At 43.4% G+C, this 27,524-nt stretch overlaps 1 protein-coding gene across 4 annotated transcripts in view; it reads right to left on the minus strand.

Moving 5' to 3' along the window:
• Nucleotides 1–2,195: 2,195 nt before the first annotated feature.
• Nucleotides 2,196–27,524, minus strand: part of fgfr2 (fibroblast growth factor receptor 2) — a 38,287-nt gene continuing 12,958 nt past the window's right edge. For 3 of the 4 annotated variants that reach the window (XM_084947649.1, XM_084947652.1, XM_084947648.1), the window contains 14 exons: nt 25,542–25,711; nt 23,712–23,835; nt 19,195–19,385; nt 17,947–18,091; nt 16,034–16,234; nt 14,395–14,533; nt 12,251–12,372; nt 11,310–11,420; nt 10,467–10,657; nt 9,698–9,820; nt 8,541–8,611; nt 5,998–6,135; nt 5,361–5,466; nt 2,196–3,954 (listed from right to left, as the gene is read on the minus strand). In XM_084947649.1, the coding sequence (XP_084803775.1) occupies nt 3,790–3,954; nt 5,361–5,466; nt 5,998–6,135; nt 8,541–8,611; nt 9,698–9,820; nt 10,467–10,657; nt 11,310–11,420; nt 12,251–12,372; nt 14,395–14,533; nt 16,034–16,234; nt 17,947–18,091; nt 19,195–19,385; nt 23,712–23,835; nt 25,542–25,711 (1,997 nt within the window). In that variant the 3' untranslated portion in view covers nt 2,196–3,789. Of the gene's footprint in view, nt 3,955–5,360; nt 5,467–5,997; nt 6,136–8,540; nt 8,612–9,697; nt 9,821–10,466; nt 10,658–11,309; nt 11,421–12,250; nt 12,373–14,394; nt 14,535–16,033; nt 16,235–17,946; nt 18,092–19,194; nt 19,386–23,711; nt 23,836–25,541; nt 25,712–27,524 lie in introns of all 4 variants that reach the window. The other variant, XM_084947650.1, reaches the window with a different exon arrangement.

Below are 27,524 nucleotides of genomic sequence, written 5' to 3' on the forward strand. Positions count from 1 at the left end.
ATCCGGCTGCCTTTCTCTTCTCTCTACCCCTTTAATGAGGGTGTATGTTGCTAAGGTTTATCCTGCCACTCTTTCTTTCCAAACCCCCTCCAGTCCTCTGTAGCTGCTTTCATCCCCGCTATTCTATGGAAAAAGAGGAATGTTTTCTGACTGACTATCTGACTTTTTCCTCCAAGCCCTTTTCAGGTTCCGGAGACATGAGGGGACACGTCTGTTAGAGGAAGGCTTGGAACTAAAGTTTGTATTTTTATTCACAACAAGTTGAAGCTTGGTAACAGAGGGGGTGGATTCCTGGTTTATGTAAAAAAAAAATGCTTTAGTGTGTATGATGGAGGTTTTAGTCAATCTTCTTCTTCTTCTTTTTTTTTTTTAATGTTCATCCATCCACAAAATGAACTGTAGCAACTAGAGTTGGGTATCTTTCACATTTGAACTGTTACCAGTACCTACAATTTAGTACCAGCACTCACCAGTACTTTTTCGCTTCATATTCTCTAAAATAATACATTTTACACATAACACCAGCTGCCTTGGTCACTGTTTGACAGTGTCTAATGTTGACATCAGTCCCTGTTCGCATACTGCAATATTAAATAGTAATGTTAGAGTCTTTGCCTTTGAAAGTTTGCTAATATACTGCCTGTTTACGATAAATAGCATTGTTATAAGAAATTTCTGTGCCGCTAGTCAAAAGACATCAACCTATTTCTCAGACAACAACTTATCCAACTACCTAACGGCCAGATGTGGATAGGGTGGCCGCACTTACAGTTTCATCTTTATCATCATTAACCATGGGTTAAGCTTCCTCTACGATGACACACGTGTGCTAACGTTAGCTGTAGGTCTGTATCCAACATGGTAGACTCTTCACATTGTATATTTTGTATTTGACCAGTATTTCTTCAGATTGAATGTGTTGCCATGGTCGGCTTTGCGTTGTGTAAGATAAATGTGTTGAATTGTAAAAAGTTAAACCACACTTAGACTTTCAGGATGCCACCATTGCTCTTTGAGTTTGTTTGGTTTCTTGCAAACATTGTCTTTACCTTTCAAAGCTGTAAGGTGACTGGTGTTGTGAATAAAACTCAATTGAACTAAATTCAGTTTCAGCATGCGTGCTATTACACGGGCTTCCTCTTTTTCTTCCTCTGACCCAGGTGTACTCTGTACCCAAAAACTTAGTAGGTTTAAATAGCTGTTTAGTAGAACCGACATAATTCAGTCAGTAGACTAAAAAGTAAAAGTTAGGTACACAGTCCTGCAAGTAACTTTGCTCAGTAATGTTTCATATAGCTAACAAGTTCATATTTAGCAGTTAATTTTTCACTAAATAATTTTCTGAATCATTATCGTAAGCTACTTTATGGTTATTGTTAATAAGAAAAAGTTAACACAGCATGCTAACAATATTATTTTTAGCTAGCACAACAGTTGTTAGCATAGTTGACTGTTGTTGCCTCACTGGGTTTTTCTATAACCCATCGGCTGTGTGTGTGCGTGCAAGCTAACCACTATTAGCCAAATGCAACCAAATCCACATCTGCCACTAACAATCACACTTGCTAATAGATCAGCTTTGATTATCTTACATCAAATAAGGTCAGACAACTGAATCCGTTGAATTAAATCTATACTGATAAGAATAAAACGGAAATCAATTAGCTAATCAGAACATTAGAAGGCTAACAGACTCTTCGGCTGATCAGAGTCAGACGGATAGAGACGCAGAGGAAAGCTATCAAGAGAATGAGGAGTCCCCTATTCATTAACAAAACTGCCGGTATAACCTCTGGCACAAATCCAGTATCTAATTTGATCAGGTTTACTCCGAGTTTGTGATGAGCTCAGAGGTTTTGCATCTGGACAGCTTCTATCAGAAATGAAACAGAAAAACGTCATCTGCCTGTTCATAGAGCCCCTGTACATTTGTGCAGTTTGTGTGATTTAATGGCTGACAGAGTAACAAATTCCTCTCTTTACATAGTAAGCAAAGAATCCAAACATACCAGTAGTAACAGCTAAATCAACTCTACCCTTATCAGATACAAAGCGAAAAGATATTTAGGTCAGAGGAGAGTGCAGCTGTACAACACAATGTGCAGCGTTAGGAAAACCAAACAAAGTGCCACTTGCTGCAAAACTAATCAACTTCACACTGAAAACATTTCAAAAAGCCAAACATTGGGTCGTGATATCTTTTTTTCCATCATTTATTTCGCAAATGTGGCATAAACACTTGCAAAACAACATCTTAAAGTTGGTCCAGTAAAAAAAAAAACAAAAAAAAAAAAACGACAACAAAAATAAAATAAAATAAACCACTTTTATGATTTAACACTTTGTTTTTCAGCTTTCAATTCTGTCACGGAAATTTAAAACCTATATCTAGTCAAACTGAGGGAGCAGACTGCTGGTATGCGTTTCCAAATTCTTATGTATTTCAATCATATATAAATATCCAGTAATCTTATTTCCTAAAGCATTGCTAAGAACGACTGGATAGAAATGCCATTAAGATCTACATAAGAAAGGGATTAGCTGACTATAAAATGTACAGTTTTTCGAAAAATTTAACTTAATATTCACATTCATATATAAAACTTACAAAACCTGGATCTTTCAAACCCACTAAAAATAGTTTTTTTCCTGTTACTGTTGAAAGATCATTTTAAATTACCATACATTTTTAATGGATTATTTATGTATTATCAGCATCATTAATGTCATAATTTCTTCCATATTATTTTTTATATTTTTTGATTCATTAAAAAAAAAAAAAAAAAAAGAAAAAAAAAGAGAACATAAGTCAATAAATTAACATGCTACCTCGGTCCCTGAAAGCCAATACTCGACTGTGTTACTGGGTGAGTGTGAGACAGGTGTTTGTGTGTATTAAAGTGTGTATCCATGTGTGTGTGTGTGTGGCGAGAAACATAGAACACATAACCTGTTAGCACACCTGCTTTCAACTCATATAGGGGGTGGTCGGGGTGAGGGTGGGGGTTATATCCAAGTCCATACAAAAAATAATTCATTGTAAATATATAATATATTTTTATACATATTTGAATATATTTACAAATATACCCAGCACTTTACATTATACTGTGTATTTTTTCCTCCAGGATAGTTGGGAAGGTTTATCAATAAAACTGAAAAAGAAATGCATTAATATTACAAAATAAACAGAAGTTTTGCTTTTTTTAATATTTGCTCTCCACCTATTCTTCTGTTTTGTTAGTCGCAGCTCTGTCTCTTAGTCCATTTCCTATTTGCCGTCCTCTTCTGGTCCCTTGTTTTTTCCACAAGTTCACATGAACCCATACATTCTTCCAGGAGTACACAACAGTCTTGGGATGCCAGCCACTGGAATTGGACCACCAAACATTGTTGATTGCAAAAAAGGAGAAAAAAAAACACTCTGGGTATAAACATGAGAACCAAAATGAAAAATCTCTGTTTATATCAAGAGAGGAAGAGGAGAAGAGTCCCTTGGGAACATCACTTCATTCAGTCAGTACAAAAAGGCTTCTTTAAGGTCCCTATCCTCTCCTTTTAGACCTCATGTGAGCATGTCCTATATTTATATATAAAGTGTGAGCGTATGGCAGTATGAGAGTGTGACAGCAGCGCTGCCACCACCCAGTCCTGTCTGGGCCCATTAGTCCACCGGGAGCCACAGGAGGTGATGGGGAGGGCGGGTGGAGGAAATTTGGAGCGTGTTTTAAGACTCCGACAGGTAGGATTAGGGTAGGTCAAACTAGGTGGACGAGGGTGGATGAGGGCTCATGTTTTGACATTCCCGTTGATGTGCTGGTACTTGGGGAGGCAGGGCTCGTCCGGTAATGGGTCGTGGGAAAACACGGAGTCGTCGCCGGAGGAGCAGGAGCTCCGAGTGTCGGGGAAGCTGGGGGAATACTGCTCTGTTGGGGCGCACAGGTCCAGATACTCCTGCAGACACAGAGAGAGGAAAGGGAGGGTTGGGTGAGATCGCTTACACGCAGACAAAAGGGAAGGGACGTTTCGAAGACATAAGAGGAAGAAGATCTAGAACAAACACAAGAACGCAAATTTCGTGCTGAAATCCAGTCGACGGGATTAGGGACTTTCCAGAGCATTGGGAGAGCAGTGGAGTAGAAGAGTATCACCTTTATTATGGTATTTATCCAAACCCTGGGAGGACTTATGAAATGAAACAGAAAAAAATGCAATCTTAAACTGGATACTGTATGAAAATATTTGCAGGAATAATAGGTAATAAAGTGAATGTTGGACTGCTGGCTGACCCAGCTGAGCTTGAAGCTAGCACGGCCGACCTGGACGCATTTTCCGTCCACCACAGAGTGGTTTGAGATGGATAGGATTTGGGGACAAGAGGATACATTTAGAGAAGGAAACTTGGGTAGGGATGTGGCATAAACCTCAATCTCACTTCACTCCAAACAGATCTGATATCTGACACTGAAGCACCAGACATAAGTACTACAAGACTGTTGGAAAAAATAAAGAAACTGGCAGAGCACAGCTAAATGAAAACGAAATAAGATGGAAAGCTGTTATTAATTTTTGACTTTAGCCAGCATTGGGAAGTTGTTTTGGTCTTTTCTGTCAGCCGAGGCAGCCTTCTCCCCCCCCCCCCCCCCCCTTTTTTTTTCCTCCCAGTCTTTCATGGCTGTTATTGGGACAAGTTGTGAGGAGGAAGAGTTCTTGGGGTTTTGTAGAAAATGAGCACTGGCTTCCATTTTCCCAGCTCAACACGAAAAGGCTCATATTACTAAAGATCTCCACATCTGCCAGCGGTTTGGGGTAAAAGGGAAAGGATGGAGAGGGGGAAAAAAGCAAGAAAAAGACGCTTTATTACATTTCAAAAGTTCAAACTCAAAGTGGGGCTTTGCTGGCATAAATTCCTGAAGCTCGAGCTCCAGAGAAGACGAGTCCTGACAGCTTTCCATCGACGGCCTCTTTTCAGGTCGGCACTCGGATATCACACGAGACAGGAAGGGGAATGGAAAAAATTGTGGGCCGTCATAAGGAGCAAAGTATGGATTTGATGATTGGGCAACTTTACTTGGCCGTAGCAACTATGTTAGGCCTGGATCAAATCATCTGGCCCCTTTTTTTCGGTCACTATTTAGGCCTTATTTCAATAATGTCGCGGCTAATGCACAAAAATCCTTATGCAACATTTTTCTGACCCATGCATGCATTGGCAAGAGCGTAATTTGGTTTGGATGGAGAAGCTTGTGTATCATATTATTATTTTATTGCTATGGAATGCTCAACTCCCATTTGCCAGCAAGGTTTATGTAGTGTGAATTCTGACCACCCAGAAATCAAGAAGACAGGGCTGCGCTCACCTCATTGGTGCTCAGGGTTAGGATGCGATCCAGATCCTCTACTAGCTGCTTGAAGGTGGGTCTCTGGGATGAGATGGCATGCCAGCAATCTTTCATCATCATGTACCTGAGAAAGAGATAATTATGGTCAATTTATTAAAAGAAAAACTCTGGGGATGAAGGGAAGGACAGCAAATTGTTTAGGGAAGTATACAGTAAGCTGCTCACTCAGATTTATCCATTATCAAAGAAAAAAAACAAAAACTGCAGACTCTGACATTTTTTTTTTCCCACATTGTGAAGCCCTGCTGTTGATTAGAAACATGTCTCTCAGTGTTTTGGATTTATTTTAATACTATAATGTGTACTCTCTGTTTCTCCGCCTCTGCTATTCCACCATCAGCCCTCTCGCTGTGGCACCGCCGCAGAAACTGTGCCATTGTCTGCTGACTGCAGAGGTCTCATTGTGAATGAGGACACTGATAGCAGACAGGCACAGCTGTGCAGAAGCCCGACTGAGTGGACACAGAGCCGCGTAGTCATGGATCTGATGGGAGACTGGGCTGGCATTCAGTCTCGATGCACAACGTGATGTGTATTTTGGTAGCAGCTCAGTTAGAGAATATGTGCTTTTCGCAGAAAAAAAAGCTAAACTTACAGCTCGTTGGTGCAGTTTCCGGGCTTGTCCATGCGATGGCCCTCTTTAAGCAACTTGAAGAGCTCCTCAACGGGGATGCCAGGGTAGGGTGAGCCCCCTAGGGTGAAGATCTCCCACATCAGCACCCCAAACGACCAGCTGGCAACACAAGAATGAACATATATACACATTAACATATTAACCAGGGTGTTTAAGAATGACTAGAGCAGGAAATATATATCTGTGTAAATAGTGCTCCAGAATTTGCAAGCCAGTACAAATGTCCTTAAGCTTCTAATCATACATAACATTTACTTGGCTATGGGTTAGAAAATTACAACAGTGTGACAGCCGTGGTGTCAATGCCCTCTTTCTGTTGTCCAATGACTCGTGGTTCAAACGCACTGCCAGTGCTACTCTGGCCCCAATCTCAATGATGGCTTTTGTTCCCGGCTGGCCAGTTGCACAGACTCGCATTGTCTGATCGCACCACACCAAAACAAACACTGGACCACCCACTATTGACAAAAGAGCCAGAAAAGACAAAAGAACTCCAGAGATGGCTGGTGACTATTAATTTTTAACTACTTCCTCATTGCAGCATCCGGTTGTTAAACATCATCGGCTTTCATGCTGCTGATGTCATCATCGTGTACCGAGCGTTTCAAATGAATCATTCGAGCAATGACAGCACGCTTGATTCATGTTCACCCAATGGCTGCAGCTATTGTAACGTACAGACACATTTGACAAAACACAGTGTGTGCACATGCATTCAGGCAACCACAATCTGCGTTAGTGGTCTAACTAGGCAAGTATGCACAGAGAGGCAGGTTGGGCATTTATCAGGATCTTCCATCTGTTTACACAACCAGCCAGCCAGGTTTCTTCTCTGCTCTATCACTGCACTTGTTGACACACTCATTTCTCCTTTCTGAGATTGTAACCATCGCTCAGCGCTTGTTGGGAAGAACAAGTTTGTGTCTCCTTGCAGTCAGCCATGACGTACCAAACAAAGCAACACGCTTGGGGTCAATTTACCTGACCTGGAATGCGGCCAGGTGGATCTGTATGTACTCCAGCCAACTAGATGCAGAATCTATACTTAAAAAACAACCAGTCAATAAACATTCAGTTGGGTTTTTTTGTTCTCTATTGTTGAAATTTCTGATGACAGAATGCAGCACAAAAACCAGAGAATAAATGAATATGCGATTCGTATGCAAATAGGAATACTCGAGGCCCTGAAAGCTGGACTGTAAAGTCCCCATTTGTCAAAACAACAGCACACGAGTTCAATTGGAATTCATGTATTCATTTAATCTGATGTCACGTATGGATCGCTTGTCATTCTGGTGACCAGCGTAAGCGCCGCTCCAACTGCACCTCTGAGAAAAAGCCAATTACTAAAAGTGAGCGACGAATCGTAATTAGCGGTGAGCTAATAAGCAGAACTACAGTGGCCACTTCATGACTGCACCCCACCCCCCATTCAGCTCCTCCCCCTTGTACTTCCTAGGGTTATTGATTGCTGCTGTGGAACACGAAGGGCATCATGTGCACTTACACATCCTTATGTGCACAAACAATACACAGAGGCACGGACAGGGAAGAAATTCTCTATCAAAGGGCTTAGACGGATAAGTGCTATATTTAGTGTGCTACTGCTGTATGACTGAAACCCACACACACACAAAAAGCCTCCCTCCCAAGGGTTCAGCATGCAAGGCATTTATCTAATTGCCGCATACACTTTCTGCCGCCAGTGTCTGGAGCAGAAGCTTCAAACAATGCTGTCAGAACACATAAGACTCAAACACCAAAAAGAGAGGGACGCACTCCCTTTGTTCTGTTTTTAGAATGAGTACTCTTGATCTTAAAAAGAGAGAGAGACAGAGATGGGTCAGCAATTCACATACCAGATGAATGAAAATAAGAACAGTAGGGGAAAGGGGGGGGGGGGTATTTTGATCGTGGAACTGCTCCAAAATGATGATCCACATGTTCAAAGTGTTGCTGAATAAGGAGAGGAGAGTGAAGAGGGGATGGCGGGGGGTTAAAAGAGGCTGGATGCAGGGAGGATGAGGCCTGCACGGGGAGGCTGCAGCATTGTTGCGTTTAGAGGTGCATGGGGGGCCCAAACAAGACGGGAAACTTCCGAGCAGGGCCAGAGGAGCAGGGGTGAATCAGAGGGGGAAAAGAGGAGGTGCTGGTGGGCTCCGGGTTCCTTCTAGGCCCTTTGAAGCCGGCCAGATTAGTAACACGGCATTGGCTCCAAGTCTAGCGTGAAATCCTCACTTTTGCCACAGACTGGCCACTACTGGCCCCCTACAGCCAGTCATCCCCCTCAACCTAACACTCACCAACACTGCACCAAAAAAAAAAAAAAAAAAAAAAAAAAGCCATCACCTACCCTCTGTTCCTGTACCCCATGAAAAACAATCACTCTGACTGCAGGCTATAGAAAATAGCTGTGACAGCATCTTTTGTACCACTGATGTGAGTAAATGGATTTTGGATTATTTACAGTGGTGGGACACAGAAACACTTTGTTATATACTTACACATCACTCTGGTGTGTGTAGACCCGGTCGAAGAGTGCCTCTGGAGCCATCCACTTCACCGGGAGACGACCCTGAGGACGGACACACATACACACACACACTCAGGTGAGAGGTCAAATAAAATGTACCCCTTAAAAGACTGCCGAGCTCTAAATTTCTTGCTTCATCAGCAAGAAATTCAAATCCCTCATGACCAGGAGATCTCATTACTCCTGGAAAAGCTGATATGTGGAAGTAGTCAAGGGAATAAGGCACTAGAGGAGCGACTGTCTAGGGGGGAATGGATTTCCCTGAGGAACGTTTACATTGTTAGGGCAATAGAGCTGATAAACAGGGTCACGGATAAAGAAGAGTTTATCTCTGTAGCATTGAAACACTTGTCGGGAAGCTAAGTGTAGCTGACAAGGCGACCTTGGTGAGTATATATTATCATTCAGACACTAAATAGGTATTCTTTAGTTACAGATGCTGTGGTGGGCAGCAAGTTAAATACACAAATTCTGAATTTACTGTAGGTTTTCATTCATTCCATAAAGAATTATCAAGCAATTCAATAAAAGGCTGATGTAAAGTGTCCCATTCCTGTCAGACCAATGAAGATTAACAGAAATATTAAAAAAAATGCAGCACTACAATGATGCCTCTGTCTTTATTGGTCCCGTTTCAATCATTGTCGCATTTGCTTGCCCTAATCTTCGTCACCGTCAACATCATCGAATATTGTTGTTGTTGTCAGCCAGTTCTCAGCGTGATTGTGCATGCGATGAAAAGGCAATCATGCATATGAAATGAGGATGCGCAGGCAACAACGTTCTGCGGTGGGAAAGAAAGACACCACTGGGCCGCTATGGAGATGTCAATTACGGCTAAGCTGCTGCTCCCTCCCCTCTCGCTCGGTCTCTTTTCTGGGCTAATTGTATAAGTGTCGATGAAACCAAAAGAACAAGAGACTGAGGGGTAAACAGGCAGAGTCTCCAGAAGCACTAGATTCACAGGCCGCCTGGGAACCTGCAGCTTTTGCCAAGACACCAGCGGAGGAAACGGAGTGAAACAGAAAGATGAGGGAAGGGAAGGAACTGGAGCAAAAAGAGAGGAGGGTGAACTCATCCCCCGCTGAAGCTCTCCAAAAAGCATCCGCTGACACGCAGAGTACTTACATTGGTCGTCTTTTTATAGTAGTCGATGTTGTGGACATCCCTGGCCAGGCCGAAGTCGGCGATCTTCATGATGTTGCTCTCTGTGACCAGGACGTTCCTCGCTGCCAGGTCTCTGTGTATACACTGAGATGTGGATTGAGAAAAGAGGGGGGAGGGAGAAGACAAGAATAAGACAATTACCTCATTCTGTAAATAAATCAACTTGGAAACAGGTGCATACTTTATTTGGGATGGTGTTAAAGTGTCTGTGGTGCATGAAATCATCCAGAAATCTCCTGCACAAAGGGAGTGCTGGACTGAATAACACGACGCCACATCGACTACACAGTCTTCAACAAGCCTGGATCAGTAAAGATTCCTCGCATACCTTGACACATGTATGGTTGTACATATGCACTTTAGCATGTGCGTGCGTGTGAGGCAGCGTGCTCTGTCACATTCCAACAGTTAGAGGGAGCGTAATGCTGCTTTCGGCCAACATGGCTGCACCCCTATTGTGAAAACGTAACAATTCTTCTACACAGAGGGGCTTTTGTGGTGGAATGAGAGACAATGTAGGGATTTGGGCAGAGAGGCGGGGTAAGAGTTGTGTTTTTAGGAGACAGTATTCCCACAGTGAAGCACATACAAGCTTCTACGTAAAACCTTTGTGGATACAGCACATCAAACCCTCTCTGTGCTGGCACCGAGATCTGTTTTGGCAACCAGCAAGCGTGCGATCGATATGAGAACAGGGCATTGTCTGTGTCTGTGCGTGTCCTCTCCTTACCTTCTGCGATGCTAGGTACTCCATGCCCCGCGCCACCTGATAAGTGCAGGAGACCAGATCTTTGAACGTGAGCTGTTCGTCTGAGACACGGGCGATGTCGTAGGAGTATTCCATGCCGGGTGGCCGGCGGGCTCGGAGGTACTCCCTGAGGTTACCTTTGGAGGCGTACTCGACTATGACATAGAGGGGGCCTGCACAAGAGACGGAGCCAAACAAGTGTTTGAACTTGAATTATTCCCTTTGAAACAAAGTGACAAAATTCAGAGTGAATTTTAATGAAAAACAGAACATTCAGATCATAAAACCACCGCTTGCTTCATGGAAATTTCTGCTCAAAAACAGTTGAGAAGGGCTGTGTGAGAAACGGCATTAAAGCAGCCAGTCTGTCCAGAGCTGCATTTCAACAGTTATGTGCATTTCCAAAACTCGGAATAGCCAATTCTTTTTCTTCTTTTCTTTTTCACAGTAATTGCTCCAAACACAAATCTGCATATGAATAAACTATTCCTGTTGCTTTGCATGCAGCTAAACAGCCTGTGTGCACAGAAAGGGACTACGCTCACTGAAGAGCAAACCACTGACTATCATGTGATGACAATGTAGCTTTTTATCATCTTTTTTAGTGACAGCTATACTGGAAACCTCAAAGAACTTAACATTGTCCCCTGAGACTAACTAAGCAGAGTAAGCCAGTGGGTTTTTAGTATTGTTTTCATGGGGACTCAACAAGTGTGCTTAAGGACACTAAAGGGTCCTGTGGCAAACCTTTATGGCATTGTACAGAAAATCAGCAAACTCATCTGCATATGCATGCACACCGATTCTCACAATCAATGCACTCACCGTCTTGTGTACAGGCCCCCAAAAGGTTAATGATGTTCTTATGTTTGCCGATCATCTTCATCATCTCCATCTCTGACACCAGGTCAGACAGGTCTTTCTCGGTGGCGTCATCTAACGGCAGAAGAAGTCACATATTAAAGGTTGCCAAGAGAAGGTCTGAAAAACACACACCCCATATTCCAAACGCCCCTTTAACCCTTTGGCTCAGGAATAAGGAGCTGTCCCTTTAGACAGCACCCTGTTTTTTAGGTGCGTCTGATTAAGTGCGGATGACAGACAATGTCGGCTCGAGTTACAGCAGCGAGGGAAGCTCCCCACAATGACTACAGAGGCATCCTTTCAGCACCAGGGCAAGGGAGGAGAAGGAATTAAAGACGTTCAATCTGGATTCATTATCTGCTGCACAGGCTCCTTTTGTCATGGAACTGATTGAGCAAGTAGAGATATCCCAATAGCCAGACTGGCATTGCCTGCATTCCACTGCACCATTACCGTATCTGGAGTCGTTTTAAAAAAGCAGACGTATACTGTCGAGGTCGGCCCAATAGCCTGCTGCCATGTCTGATCTCATCGTACCCCGCAACCTCAAACCAACCCAGTGCCCCCTCCTCCTGCTTTCATTAATCTCAGCAGTGCTGCTAGTGTGACTTACTTCTTTGTGTGGGTGCTGACTGAGCTCCAGCCAGCTGCTGCTCTGGGGTCAGGTATGTAACCGCACCCTAACCCTTACCTTCCCAACCTGCATCCCTCTAGCTGTCACTCAGCAACCACCAATAACGAATAATAACGACAGCCCCAGGCTCCACCACGCACCTTTAGTGAACCCTCACTGGAGCATAAATCACCTATAAAATGTTCTCACCTTGCTCAGAAGACACAATGAAGTAAGTGTACATCTTATCCCCACAGTCTGACACACAACGCTACTGAGACTCACTTACCTTTCAGCATCTTGACTGCAACAGTTACAGCCTCCTTGGGTTTGTCCTTATCGATGCCCAGGGCCTCTGCCATTACGACTTGGCCAAAACAACCCTCACCAAGGGGTTTGCCCAGGGTCAACCTGCAGCCACAGAAGGAGAAGCAAGAAGGAAAAACAGACAGGAAGCTGATTAGCTGCAGAAAGGGAGACAAATGCATGAGGCTGATTTGTGTGCACTGACTCACCCACAGTGCTGCAGTAAACAGGTTAGAGTATGGGAGAGAGTTAATGAAACCTGGCACAGAACCAGCTTGTCAACCTCACCCTATCGGTTTTGGGTTTTTTCTCTAGACTGCTACGTTTAAATCAGATTGTGTCTGTGTGAGTGTTTTATTGGCACAGCGACCGCAGCCTCTGCCAGGGCAGTAGGTAGGAAGGCAGATGTGGCTACGATAATCGTCTGATAAAGTCAGGGAGAGCACTAATTTCTAAACTGTTTACCCTCTCTTGGCATGTTTCAATATACACTCTTCTCAAGTCATTACACAGAGCCTACTTTAGCCTTAAAACATTGGCCTCAGAAGGATGGAATTCTTCCTTTAGTTTGCCTTACAGGTGCATGTTTCAAAATCTGGTGTTAAATTTAACGTCCAAACTCTATTACACTGATTTATCAATCAGGGGGAGAAATTCTTACACAGGTTCTTTCATAACTTTGCATCAGAGCTGCAGCACCAATCAGACCACTGAGCTGGTAGTGTAGCCTCCTGTCTGTTATTTGATTGACAGTAGAGGCCCTTACCTTAAGGCTCAGTGTACAGGCTATGTAAATATTCAAACTGGGACATGAAAAAAGCCTGTGGCCCTTATGTAGTAACACAATCCTCTGTCTGTCCACACTCAATGACAACCAGTCTGTCTTTCCAGCCACACATAATCAATGTTATTTTTCCTGCACACAAACTGCCAACGTTAGCATTCCTAAGCCTTCTGCAAGCCCAACGTGATCCCTCGGGCGGTAGGATGGCAAGCAAGGAATAAAGACTCAAACAGAGGCATGCATTTATTCAACCCGGACAAAACAACTCCTATGGTTGCTTCATCTATTAAAAAAAGCAAACCTTCTCAGCAGAATGCCATTCAGCAGCACACACTCACAGAGTCTAATATGACATCAGAAATGTTTTTTCCCCCACTGATGACTGGTGCTAAAATTTTTATTTATGATCCAAGTTCTGTTTTTTTAACAACTCATTTTAACAAAAGACAGGCCTCCTTTCAGGCTAACAGCTTTGGATTTTCATTTTTCATTTCAAAACGCAAGGGTGGACAGCTTTAAACTGCTCTAACCTTTGCTGTCCTTTTAAATCCACCCTAAAGCTTATCACTGGCTGTAGTTACTGTGACTAACCGAAACCTCAGCGGTGCTAATTCCTCTGGTATGAAACCGAGCAAACACTCCTAGCCCAAACATGCAGATGAAAGCTGTGAATGCTAGCCACTAATTAGCACAGCTTCGCTCCTTCCCAACAGAAGCATGTGTGTGTGTCACTACGGGTGAGCGAGAGTGTGACGTAGCAGTCGTTGTAATGATGAGGTGGTGTGCAGCGTGCCAAGTTCAGGTCATTTTACTAAAGCACCAACAGATGAGCCAGCAGCCCTTTATCTCAGTTACCACAACTGTGCTTTAACAGTTAGTCATTAAAGTCTGCACTCTTCACCTATAAAAATGATTAAGCTGATCATTTAGCAGGTGAGATCAAATCAGATAGAGGCTCAAAGATGGCCCCAAAAAAGTATTATGCATACCATCAAACAGTTACTGCACACAGGCTCTGAATCCTTAGTGTTTTTCTGAATACCCCCTTTCAAAAGAAAGCCGGACTGGGTAGCAGATCAGCATTTTCAGGTGTTTTTTGGTTTATGCAGGAGCTGAATTCGATTTACATAATTGTCTATTTGGCATTTTGTAAAGTGGTGAGACATGCAAATAAGAACAGGGAGTTCTTATTTGCGTGACACGAGCCACTGACACGAGCCTAATCTCAAATTCTTTTCTGAGGGAAAAAAGAATCAGTTATGGTTTTCCTTTCTTCGGGGTACAAAAACACCAGTAAGTAGGAAGGATAATGTTTGTGACAGGAAATGAAGGATATTTCTCACCTGTCTCTGGGAAACTCCCACCGCGGATCCTCAGGAAGGTCGTACTCTGGGATTGGCTCATCGTGTGCAGAGCTCCGCCGTGTCGTGATGCGCACCAGAGGCGTGCTAGAGTTCATGGAAGAACTCGAGTCTGCTGAGACCTGCAGGATGAAAGGGGATTGGCTGATCACCGCGGTCTGGATTCACAGATCAGTTAGAGCTCCGAGGCATCACTAGAGGAGTAATTGAGGCATGTACGACTGACTACTTTATTTACAAAATAACAACATTGCTGGGAACTCTGGCGCGTCAGCACAAGTAGTATATTTGGGAATTCCACATTTAAGGCTTTGGTATTACGATAAAGTCTTTCCCAGAGCCGGAGATTACATTTCAATGATGATTAATTGAGCAGCAACAGTAATTTTGATAAATATGTGTTAAATGCTCAGCTTCGCCACCGTCTCCAGGGCTCATCTCTCCTCCCTCCAGCCTAACCTTACCTTGACACAGGAATCAGTCTCTCTGCAGAATGTAATCCAACACTTTTTGTACCTTTTGGTTTTCCTTTGAGGGAAAACTGTGGCTCATACACAGGGGAAAAAAAGAAAAGGGGAAAAAAAGAAAAACTATGGCTGCAGTTTCAGGCAGCAGTGCTAACTTGTACAAAAATGCACGCCACCTAAATGAGATCTGGAAGTAGATTCTTTAAGATACCACATCAGTTGTAATCTTTGTGTTATTTACAAGTGTATCAACCATGTATGAAAGCCCTGAGAGGCATGTGAGAAAGAAATAAAAAGCAGTAATCAGTTTTGATCTCAAGTCTTTGCGAGCTCTGTTGCTCTTTATACGACATGGCCTTACTTTGGTCTTTTAAAAGAAATGGTTATCATAAAAAAACAAAAAAATAGCATGTTTTTTTGTTTGTTTGTTTAAATTGTGGCAACGCCTTCATTAGGAGAGAAAACTATGTAGCTCAGATTGTGCCACAATGTTTTTTTTCCCCCTCACCTCTCATTATTTGCTATGCAGCTTTTATTTTTTCAGCATTCCTCTAAATCAGGGGTTGTCAAAGGTACAGCTGACAAAAACAATCCCATTTGGCCCCTTGGACTAGAAGCGTGAAAACTGCAAAGAATGAGTCCCAAATTTGGGGAATTTTTACTGCTTATTTATTTATTTTAGTAGAGAAGCATTGTGTGTTGCAAGGTTAAGTTTATGCAAGCCAGAGGTTGGAGTCCTCATTAGTTTTATGACGTTCTTACTGACAAAGAAATAACCCCTGGCCTGCTGGACCACACCAAAGAAAGGTGGTCAACGCAATGAGCCATGCTGACACATTTGCTTGACTTGCAGCATGAGTGTTTCTTTGTAATGCAGTAAAGTGACTGAATGTGGAAAAAAAGTGCATTATTATAGTTCGATTTGTAAAAGAACCAGTAATTAAAAGTTTATTTAATAGATTATTATGCACTGGCTGTGCATATCCAACCCACTGGAGATTAAACTGGCCTGTAAGATAAGTTTGATACACCCAATTAAAACAACTATATCATCTAGACTGTCTGTTATTATGTTTTGTGTTTTCAGCATGTATGCAATGTGTGTTATTCTCCTCTAGAGGTGTAAGATGCCTTTAGAACTCTTTATCTACTTTCTGTTACCTGGCGGCGCAGGGGGATCTGCTTGGTCAGTTTGTGAACCGCTGGCTGGCCACCAAAGTCGGGCTTCTTTGCAGTGTTCCTCATGCGGCACACCACCACAATGCCCACCATGCAGGCAATGAGGAAGACGCCCGCGCAGTATATTGCGATCTCCACGTAGTCTGGGGAAATGGACTCAGGAGTTTTCTCAAGGGCTGAGGAAAACAGAGAAATGGCAGCGAGGGTGAGGTCAGGCGAAGAAGGTTAAAGGAACACTCTCTAGGATTGCTCACATACGTGTTCTCCATTTGCACAGACAAACACGGGTATCAGACAGACAAACACAGAGACAGATGCTCTGGAGGTGACTCATGTATAAATGTAATCACCATCAACGAACTATCTAAACAAAAATTATTTTGTTGCATATCCTCTCCTCTCTATTTTTCCCAGCATCCCTAGTTAAAAGACAAAAAAAGTCTAGAAACCCCATACAGGGCTTAACAGTCTAAACAGACAATTAAATCTTGACTCAGCCAGTCCAACCAGGCCTGCATTTGTCTGCATTCTGTGCTAATGTTGGAGACACGCGAGCACAAACCTACACCCACAAATGGTGGAACAATGCACGCTTCACTTCAGATTGCAAAAGGGAAAGCGCTGTCCTATGTGGTTGTGTATCGCCTGAACTTCCTGTCAGAAATGGTCTTAGTTTATATTTGAGTGTGTGTGTGTGTGTGTGTACACTATAGAAACAGACTGTTCCATAATGCATAGCCTCCAGACCACAAATAAGGCTTTTGTACAATACAGCCAACCAAACTGCCTTTCAGCCAGCTGGAGGTGAAGCTACTGTACATGTAGGAACCTTTCTGCAGCCTACTTTGTATCTGCTGGTCCAAAAACCACAGCGCACACAGACACACACTCACACACAGAGGAGTTACAGCCTTAAAGGCGCCAGCCGTGCAGATAGAGCACATTGAGTGTAATAAATATTGCATATTACTCCCAGAGGAAATAGCCTGCTTATGATCATTATGCGGTATTGTTTACAGACAAAACCCAAACTATTATCTTGTTACAGCCTTAATGATGGTTTAATACTGGCTGTCTGTTGAGGGCTGCCGACAGCCAGCTACTCTCAGTCACATTTAATGCCCACTGTACTTTTTGAAAGGAACTTGAGCATCAATAATCACCCGTTTAGCCTGGAACGAACTCGTCGATGAGTTTTACGTTTTTCATCCTTTGGCATGTGTAATTACAGCCCGGACATTCAGCAATGGACAAAAACAGAGGATTAAAAAAAAGGACGTTGATAAATGATGACGCACACAAGCATAAGACATTCACTGTGCAGAAGTTGAAAGCTTTGGCTCTGATAATTGAGAAAGTCAAGCCAACGTGAAGCGAGTGTTGAGCTTTAACTTTCAACCTTTATTTCAGGGAGAAATAAGGGTTTTTAAAAGATTCCAATTATCAAAGCCAGAAGGGGGTAAAGTACAGCTTGAGGCATAAGGGGGAAAAATGCTAATTTTGTGGCACTCAAAGACTTTCCCCGAGAAGCAGGAGACAAACAAGAGCGACAGAAGAAAGGCAAACCTTCCCCACGTTTTGGAGTCTACAGATACTTGAACTGTTGCTGGAGCACACCAAACCACCCTGTCATCTGCTGTGAGCATTCAGCAGCTCACCAGTCCATATCATATTATAGAATACAAGCTCCCTGCTTTTTGCAGTGCATTGTCTTGGATGATGGCCGCGCTGGCTCCTAGCCATAATCTGCTATTTGAGTTGTGTGAATTAGACTCCAGAGGGAGGATTTGCCTTCCAGAGAGATAATTGAAATGACACAATCCAATCATTTTGGAGAAGAATGAGAGCGGGAAAAGAGAAACAGAAGACAGTACATGGGTGTATATACCTGGAAGCACCGTCAACCAAGCAGTGTGATAGGAGATCCCAATAGAATTACCCGCCAAGCACGTATACTCCCCAGCATCTTCAAATGTTACATTGGGCAAGTAGAGAACTTCTATCTCCTTATCTGTGGTGTTAACACCTGCAGTCTGGAAGAGGAGGAGAAGAGGAGGAGGAAAAGAGGGAAGGTGAAAGTAGAAGAGTCAAAGAGAGAAATAAGGACGGAGAGAGAAAGAGAAAAAAATCAGACCCCACAGCACCAAAAGAGAAATCAGAGGAGCTGGATAGTATCCATCGTTGCAGTTCCATCTAGAGGAAAGGATGTTGGGAACACTCGGGGCTGGAGAGGACAAGGGGACACAGATGGAACCCAATATGCCACCAAATACATGAGGAAAACAGAACAAGTGCACCAGAAACAAATACCCAAAAGGTTCCCATCACCCACAGAACCTGCTAAGAAAAGGCAAGTCTAAACCACACATTAGACACATGCACAACACAGAGCGAGCATGGAGAACACTGCAACACCATGCATCACCTTGACACAGCTCACACAGAGAAAAGATGCTAGCTGTGTCAATTTTGATGTCTAGGTGTGCGGGCTCGTCCAGTGCTTCCATGGTCTCACCATTCCCAGGTAATGACGGGGGGTGGGGGAACAGCTATTACACAAGGGCGCAACATAAAGGGGGAAAACAGACTGTGATACCAGGACAACCAAGGGAGCACCAGCAGGACCACCACAGCACAGCAAGTCAGGATCGAAGCCTATGAAACCACACCGGAAGGTAGGGAGGGAGTGTAGGTGAGTCAGGTCTCATAGGTTACCTGTGATGACAGTCAGCCAGCCCGACTGGCTGACCTCGCCTATATAATTGGAGGCTTTACAGATATATTCTCCAGCATCTTCTTCTGTCACGTTGGTGAGTGTGAGCACTTCCACGTCTGAGCTGTTAATGCCTGAACGCTGCAATCCACATACACACACATTCTTAGACACGCACATCAAATGAATGAGCAGAATTAGTCAAACATCACGACTACAGCTACTGCATATGGATCTGCAGGAGAGAGGAGAAAGCAGGAATCCCCACGGATAACACCTGGCACTTCATCAGGGGAAAAACGGAGTTAGTTCCTTATATGACTGCTGACATTCACCTGGAGTCACTGGCAGAACACCACAACAGAGGGAAGGATTTTTCTTTACGCAGAAATAAAATCTAAAAGGGGAAATGAGGCGACGTACCTTTAACACTCTGACATAGGGGTGTCCATCTATGCCGTAGCGGCTGCCGTTTTGAGTGATATGTTTTAGCCACTGGATGTGAGGTTGCGCATCACTGTAGACCTTGCAAACGAAACGGGCATCCTCTCCTACGTGGACAGTGGTGTTGGCCGGGAGGCCGGCCTGAAGAATAGGCCGATGAGGAGACCGCTCTGTTGAGAGAGAAGAAAATTAGAACGTGTCTAAATGCCTGCCACTTCTCTTTAAGAGTCTCGTAGTTAAATCTGATGTTTAAGAATGTGAACGTTGATTTGTGCTTTATGCACTGTGAGTGTGAATGTTTTTTCCGAGCAGCCCAGGCACGTATAATCATGGTGATCCCGATGTGTAAATCTAAGAAGCTCTTGAAAGCTACAAACAAAACAAAGAGGAGTATCTAGCTCTAAACAGTAAACAGAAATCAGGTAGAGGAGGACTTTTATAAATCGAGGCGCACATTGGGGGTTAACCTAAACTATGTGCCCGTCTCGGAAAGCGGAATACCTTCATAGCGCCCTCACATCTCGACTTATCTGCATTCTTTTACAAGCAAACATTTGCCCTGCGAATCCAAACAGAGCGAGACCTGTGGAACAATGCCCCCTTTCAAACACCACCGCTATGAGGAGCCCACCAACCCCCACACTGACAGCAACCACCCGCTGCCACTAAACTCTCACACACGCACAAAGTGACATCACCGAGCCCGGGGCGCCGCAGCGCCTTTCCAAAACAAAGCCTGAAGGTAACTGTAGTGAATACGTTTGCGCCCGTGTATGTATACGTGTCGGGGTTCGTCACGGGGGATGGTCAGAGCGTGGAGGCTGGGAATTAGAGAGAAAGAGGGGGAGGGGGGGAATAATTAGCAGGGTAAGTGAAGGAAAGACGAGGGATCAACAGATGGATAGTGCAGAACCTAAGAGGTAGAGACTTCTTCCATATGTCTGCATTCGTCTCCACGCTCCACCTTTTTGACATCTGTCAGATCAGATCAATCCCACCCCTTATTCCTCCCTCCTCCCCTCTGCACATTCCTAGAGCACGTCTTGTTTATTGTCTCTCTTTATTTGCCCCCATTTTCTCTCCTCTCCCATACTTCACGAGCCTCCGCACCCTCTCGATCTTTACAAAACAGGGAGAGGTGATCGACTTGAATTTCGTGCTCTCTTTGTAAAACATACCGAACAGCATTTTATGAGGCAATTTTCTTTTTAAAGAACTTTAAAACCATTTCAAAATGTGAAACAATCACACGCAGAGGAACATGTTGGCAAGTCAAAGGACTTTTTCCTTTTCTTTTTTTCTTTAAATGAACTTGAAACTTTATTATAGCTGTGCCAAATCTGGCTGGAGCATTTACAGCTGCATAGCTGACTACTTAGACTAAATGACAGAATATGTGGTGGTGTGAGGAAAAATAGACCACGTAATGATTTGGGAGAAACCCGCAAACAATAAAAGGCTGTGGAGCTTTTCTTTCTTAAATTAGAAAAAGGAATATCACGTGTGTGTGTATGTGTGTGTGTGTATGTGTGTGTGTGTGTGTGTGTGTGCGCGCAAACTCTTAGATCTGATGTTGTGAGGACACAAGTCTGTTCATGCTGTCACATGGAGGAGATTTGGCTTTGGGAAGTTCCCATAGCATAAATCAAAGATTTAGCATGAAAGGTCAGTTTAAGTTTAGAATAAGGTTAGGGTGAGAGTTAAGGAGGTAGTAGTTATGGTCAAGTCTCCAGTAAATGAACACAAGGGATGGGAAAGTGTGTAACGCGTGGTTATGGGTCTAGAAGTTTCCCCATTGAACTTGTACAAGAACTTAAAGGAAGGAAGCAGAAGACATATTTGGGAAAAAATTCCAGTAAGCAACAGAAAAATAGAAAAAGTTATCAAAACAAACGAAGAAGCAAACCCCGCATTAATTTTTAATGTGTTGTTGTTACCAGGGTCACAACAAGGAGATGGCATTCCATCGTGTCCCGTTCAAGTCTGATGAACTTTGGGTGCTGGGTGGCTTGGCACACAGTGACCTGAAGGTCAGGGAGGGGCTTAGGAAAAACACAGCACAGGAGGACACAGGGCTACCCACAAAATGTCACATAGCCACCCTGATCTCTTTTAACTCCTCATTTCTCCACTTGCCATGGCTGTCACTTTGCAACCCTTTCTCCAAAGCCCAGCTTGAACCAGAGCAAACTGGCTGCTTTTGGTTTTAATAGCTGATCATGCAGGTCATTTGGACAAAAAAAAAAAAAAAAAGACAGATAAGAGCAGCATTTTCTGTCCCTGCTTCCCTTCCCTTTCTCCCCCTCTCCCCATTCTGTCCAACCAGCTATAATGGAGTAAAATGAAGCAAGAGGTTGCAGGGGGCAGTGGCTGTGGAGCCAGACATGGAGGGGGTTTACTGCTCTGCAATAAAACAGAACAAAAACAGAAATATGCAGTCTGAAGGAGAGCTTGAGCTAAGTGCAGAGCGAAGCAGAGCAGGGGGCCTTAGTTGGGGAGCATTTGCGCCCGTGTGTCGACCTCCACATGTTTGTGTGCCTGTATGTTCACTTTTGTGCTAAAACCCTCAGGTATTTGATCTAAATCTGATACAGTGAAAAAAATACTCATTACCACGGAGGCACTAATAAAAAGAGCGTGCAATTACAGCATGACTGCTAAAGATTAGTGACAGAGCTAGAACCATAAACTACAAATGCATGAGTGTAGCACCCTAAATTTTCTTCAGTGAAACAAGCAGCTGCAGCTTCATGTCCATTCTGATTATTTGTGGTTTACTGACTAGGCTGTAGAAGAATTACTATGTCAGATAAATTCTGATGCGCAGCAAAGGCCAAAGGAGAACTGGTTCAAATCCAATTTAAGAGCAAAGTTGGTGTGCGCGCTTGCACAAGCACACAGGCTTACACTATCTACTATCTTTATCCCACTCCCCTTGTTGTCCGCACAATCGATTTTGCAAACCGAGCAGAAAAACAGTCTTTGCTGTCTTGCTCCAAAGGTCAGAAAAGGGGGTTGACTGAGGTGGGTCTGAACCCTGTGATACTGCTCAGCCAGCATTCTGTTGTCTCAGAGTCTAGATGATAAAATCATTCACAAATCTTTTTACTGACTTGTAAGTTGTACTAAATGACAAGACATCATCATTTGTAAGAAACATGAGTAGGTTCAACATTTTTTTTCTTGCAATTTGCATTAAATTATCCTTTAAATAGACACTAAACATTTGTTTTAGCTCGCTGGGACTGACATATCAAGACAAAGTACAAAAACAAACTATTTTATCTTATCTGGACAGCATCAAAATCACAACAGCAGTTGTGGCAAGACACTAAAATCCCTACAATACAGGGGAAACCCCAATTACAACACAAGTACAACCTGAACTTTATCTGAATTTATAACCAGGAAATTAGACTTCATATTTTTAAGATATTCCTGCAGTTTAACTAAGTGGTGTGTGTCATCTCGCTTCACGTAGACACAAAGACGGGTATCGTCTGCACAGAAATGAAAATGTATGCTATGCTATCAAATGATGCTGCCTTAGGGAAGCATGTATAATGTAAACAGAAATGGTCCTAGTACAGAACCCTGTGGAACTCCATAATTAACCTTAGTGTTTGAAGAGGGCTCTCCAGTTACATGAACAAACTGGATTTTATTAGACATGATTTAAACCACTGCAGCGCAGTACAAAATATTGTGGTGAACAGTATCAAACTCTGCACTGAGGTATAGCAAGACAAGCACAGAGATGAGTCCACTGTCAGAGGCCATAAGAAGATCATTTGTAACCTTCACTAAAGCTGTTTCTGTGCTGTGATGAGCTCTGAAACCTTCAAATAAGCCTTTCCTCTGCAGATAATCAATTAGCTGTTTTACAACTGCTCTTTCAAGATTCTTCAGAATCAAGAAAGAATTAGCAATACTATTAAAAGCAGCTGTATGCAGTGATATGTCTGTGAGAGGTTTATGAGTATTTTTTTTTAATTATTTGTAAATAAATTCATGAAGTAATTACTAGTTAACGTAAAAGGAACAGAGCTCCGACTGTCAGTCTGGCTACAGTGCTGAAGTCTGATTGTTTTCTTCAATCACTGCTGAATAGTGAGACAACCTAGCTGTACAGAGGGCTTTTAGAAAAAAAGCGCAATAAAATGTTTTTCAGGCCAAATGAAGATCTTCTACATTAGTGAGACACCACTCAATTCTTCGAGTAGTTTCAAAATCATCAAATGTTTGACTTAACACAAATTAAATATTGTTATATAAATTATTGATAGCCATATTAAAACTGTTGACATATTCATCTTTAGCTTCCACATTCCTCATTGACCTCCACCTGCATCCAGAGCGCACCTGGGCAATTCCACAGAAGACGCTCTATTCCCACTGTGAGAAACACCCACTGCCCTCCCCTTCCTCCATCCCTCCTTTGTTAGCCTCACAGGTGTACTTTGAGCCTAAGTGTGTGTTTTGTGTGTAGTACTGACCCACTACATCCAGGGTGTAGGTATGGTTGATGGATCCAAACTCGTTCTCCACCAAACAGGTGTAGTTGCCTTTGTCGGACGGCACCACGCTCTCCATGATCAGGGTCCAGTGTTGGCTACGCACCTGGGTAAAGGAGCAGTCTCTTGTTATGCGCAGACAGAAACTCACACAACTTATTATCACGTGCATGTCATTAAATACTGAGCCACTGAGCAGAGATTAGACACCGAGAGCCGGTGCTAAATGTGAAGACTAGGAGGAAAGAAAAAAAAAAGAAAACAAAAAAAAAAAAAAAAAAAAAGGGAGCACACGACAGAGGGGATCTGAAAAGAAGCATTAAAGAAACGAGATGATCCGGTGTGCAAACAATATTCAGGTCAGATTTGAACAAAATGACTGTCCAACGTCACAATCTTTTCTTTATTCATGCAGATTACATACCCTGATGGCGAAAGCTTCCCAGTTTATATCACCGTCTAAGTTCCCAGTGCTCTAAGAAGTACTTACACCGCAAGTACGCCTAACATTGCCCTGCGTGTTTCCACGTTAGCCATCTACCTCTTCTGTCAACCACTGCTATTTCATTTAGTCTCCCCCATCCTGTAGTCAAAGCCATTTTAAAAACATACAGTTATTCATACTTATTTGCAAAAATAGCTTCACCTCTGTGTGGCATCAGCAGGTGTGAGTTGACAATAGAGTTTCCATCGGCACACTGAAGAGACACTGTAGCCACTGCTTGTACAGGCCTACATTTCACACAATGGAGAGATTATACTACAGGGCTGGGCTCAGGTACAGCTTTTGTCCTGCCTTTGTTGACAAAAAGAGAGAAATGAACTGTCCACGGTAGATTTGACAGCTTGACTGTGTCATTTCCGTCACGTCGTGGCTGTTTTTTGTCCGTGCTGTAATGAGTGTGCTGAAAGCCAATGGGAAGCAACATTAGGGGCTACATCAACATTAATCTGCACCTAAACTTTCCTGGCAGTGAAATGTGTTTCCTCATAAACCACAAGTCATTAACCAGGAGCCACAGACTCATTCAGCATCACTGGGTCTTTTCATAAATGAATTTCATAACTGTCCATTTGCATTATTAATGCACTTCATCAGTACGACTCCATCGTATACAGTAAGGGGATAAAGAGATGAATTTAAAGGAGAGAAAACAAACTGTAACCAAATTGCGTATCAGACTAACACCAGTTTAATCTACACCTGGAATCAAAGGTGTAAACATGCACAGCACATGAATTTTAAATATAAACAAGCTCAGCTATAGCATTTGTAAATCAGATTTCAGGTCAAAAGAATAACAAGCTGGAATCACTACGAGTCTCCAACCTAAAGCCAGTGGGACCTGTTCTCCCTGATCGAGTTACCTCAACATTGTGAACTCATTTCAAACCTGACGCTACCTACTTTCTCTATGCATTACTGTTTAGGAGCATTTAACCCTTACGTCCTGGGCTTACATTTCTAATTGTTGGGGGTATAGAACCATGTCAAGTTACAGTGAGAGGCTCTGCAAAGTATCCCGGTGAGAAGAGGCGCACGGATGAGCAATTCCAATTTCACACCAGAAACCCTGCCCTCGTTTCCTCTGTCTTTCCTCCTCCTGTCTTTCCTCCTCCCGTCTCTCCAGCGAAGGGTGGAAAAGGGGTGAAAGGACAGTCAGGGAAGTATTGAAAGGAGAAGGCTCTCCTTGCAAATAAAATTCACAAAATGGCCATGAGAACCGCAGCCCAGAAAAGCAGCCAAAACCCAGATAGGGAAGTGAGTTGACGTTAGTAATAAAAATTCTGATCTATTAGTGTTTATCCTACCTTATACCCTCCCATGCGGTCCTCTTGGCGGAAAGGCTTGCTGTTTTTAAGCCAGCGCAGCTTGGGCTTGGGGTTGCCTCCTGCAGCACAGCGGAACTTGACTGTGTTGGCAGCTGGCACCGCATGCAGCTTCTTCTCCATCTTTGCTGATGAGGTCCAATACGGCGCGCCTGCAACCAGAGAACAGTTGGTGTTGAGTGAGGCTGAGATTTCCTAATAATGTCCTCGGCATTAACATTTTGGCAGTGGGACTGCAGACTGGCTAAGGCATGTACATTAGAAGCATTACTGCAAAAAGAGACAAACCTGAAGCATTTGTAAAACTCCCGGGGCTTTGGGAACCCCAAACCCCCCTCCAACAGAACAAAAACCAGAGCTCAACATTCACAGAGCTAAACAAAAACACACTTTTCCTGCAGGCTCGACGGGGTGTTGCAGGGGGGGAAAAACATCGGCTCTAAGGGGAGAATGTGCCTGGGCGTTGCCAAGAGGGTAACTAGACCATCACATTCAATTTCATCTCATTCCACTTAGCAGCTTTTTTCCTCCCTCCACTTCCTCCAATTACCATAGCTGCCCTGTTTATCTGCCTGTCACTTGGCTAGATATGGACGGCAGGGCCCAGGACGCTTATCACCTTTTGAAAATCATTATGTGCCGTCAGGGGAGAAAATGAATGTCACATTTAACGAAGGATATCAGAGTTTTCGCTGCATACTTTTGTCCAGATTCATATCAACACCAAACTGACAACCGTTATTTCTCCTACTGAAATCTGTCACCGTGTTTGTGTTTCGTCCATTCGTCAGCTCCTTTTTTTCTCACAATTTCAGTCACTCAGTCAGCTGGATTCCCCCGCCCCTCCTTTTTTTTTCTCTCTGCACCTGGGAGGGTGATTGCCTAAGCAGATGGGACTCGGAGGGGAAGAGAAACTCCAAGTCAAACAACAATCCAAACGGTCTTCCACACCATCACTTCCCCCTCATATGGCAAGTAACAGAGGGAATACCCAAAGATAAGACTGCTACTGGTTCAAACACAAGCTTAAATTGAAGGAGACTATTCCCTGCACTCTCTTTCCTTCCTGCCCATACTATCAGCAGAAGCCACCAATCATTTCTCTGGCTTAAACAACCGGACAAGTCGAGCATACTTGGAAAGTACAGTCAGTAAACATCGCTCTTCCTTCCTGAATGGATGCATACAGTAAGTGCTCGCACTATAATTAGTCACTACTCCTTTCATCTTCCTCCTCACTCTCACTATCACTGCTCTTCTTTTTCCTCCAGCTTCACTTCCGCACACTCGCCCTGTTATCACTCCATCCATTCAGACAGAGACAGATTAGGTGGAGACTAACCCATCGTGAGCCCATCTCTCAAAACCGACCTCTGACCTCAAACTGGCAGCCGGTCAGAAGATGAGGTTGAGACATAAAAGGTGAGCAGTGCAGTTTCCCATGCTCTCTGTCCGGAGGGGTAGCACTTCAAACCCAACAAGCCCTCAGATGAAGCAGATGAAGCCAAACTCTCGCTGGCCCAAACGCTTTGGCCTCCAGGAATCCCTGCCGCCCCCAAAGCCCTGCACATCCGGCTCCCCGCTCACGGCTGTTTATCCTTAGCTGGCCTGGGGTGAGCTGAGGTTATCTAACTCAGGCACTGAGAGTCAAGATTTTTTTTTCTCTCTAAGCTCCTCTAGAGAGCTAAATCTGCAAGTGTCCCAGAGAAGTATTTCATTGTTGAAATGATTTCTTGTTAAGCTGCGATATCCTCCTGTTTACCGTTCATCTGTGCAAGCTGAACAAGTGATTTTTTTTTTTATGGTAGATTAGTACCAGTGCTGGAAAAATAAAATAGAAATCTGTCAAATCAAAGTGCCTCTAAAATTGTCAACTTTTACCATGTTCATATGGGTTCTTCACCAAGACAAATTTGATATAAAAGCATTCAATTTGTAATGTTTTTCTTGATCAAGCCGAAATTC

The sequence above is a fragment of the Perissodus microlepis genome, chromosome 13 (genome assembly GCF_051167445.1).
Source record: "Perissodus microlepis isolate ML-2025 ecotype Zambia chromosome 13, ASM5116744v1, whole genome shotgun sequence".
In the NCBI taxonomy this organism is placed as follows: Eukaryota; Metazoa; Chordata; class Actinopteri; order Cichliformes; family Cichlidae; genus Perissodus; species Perissodus microlepis.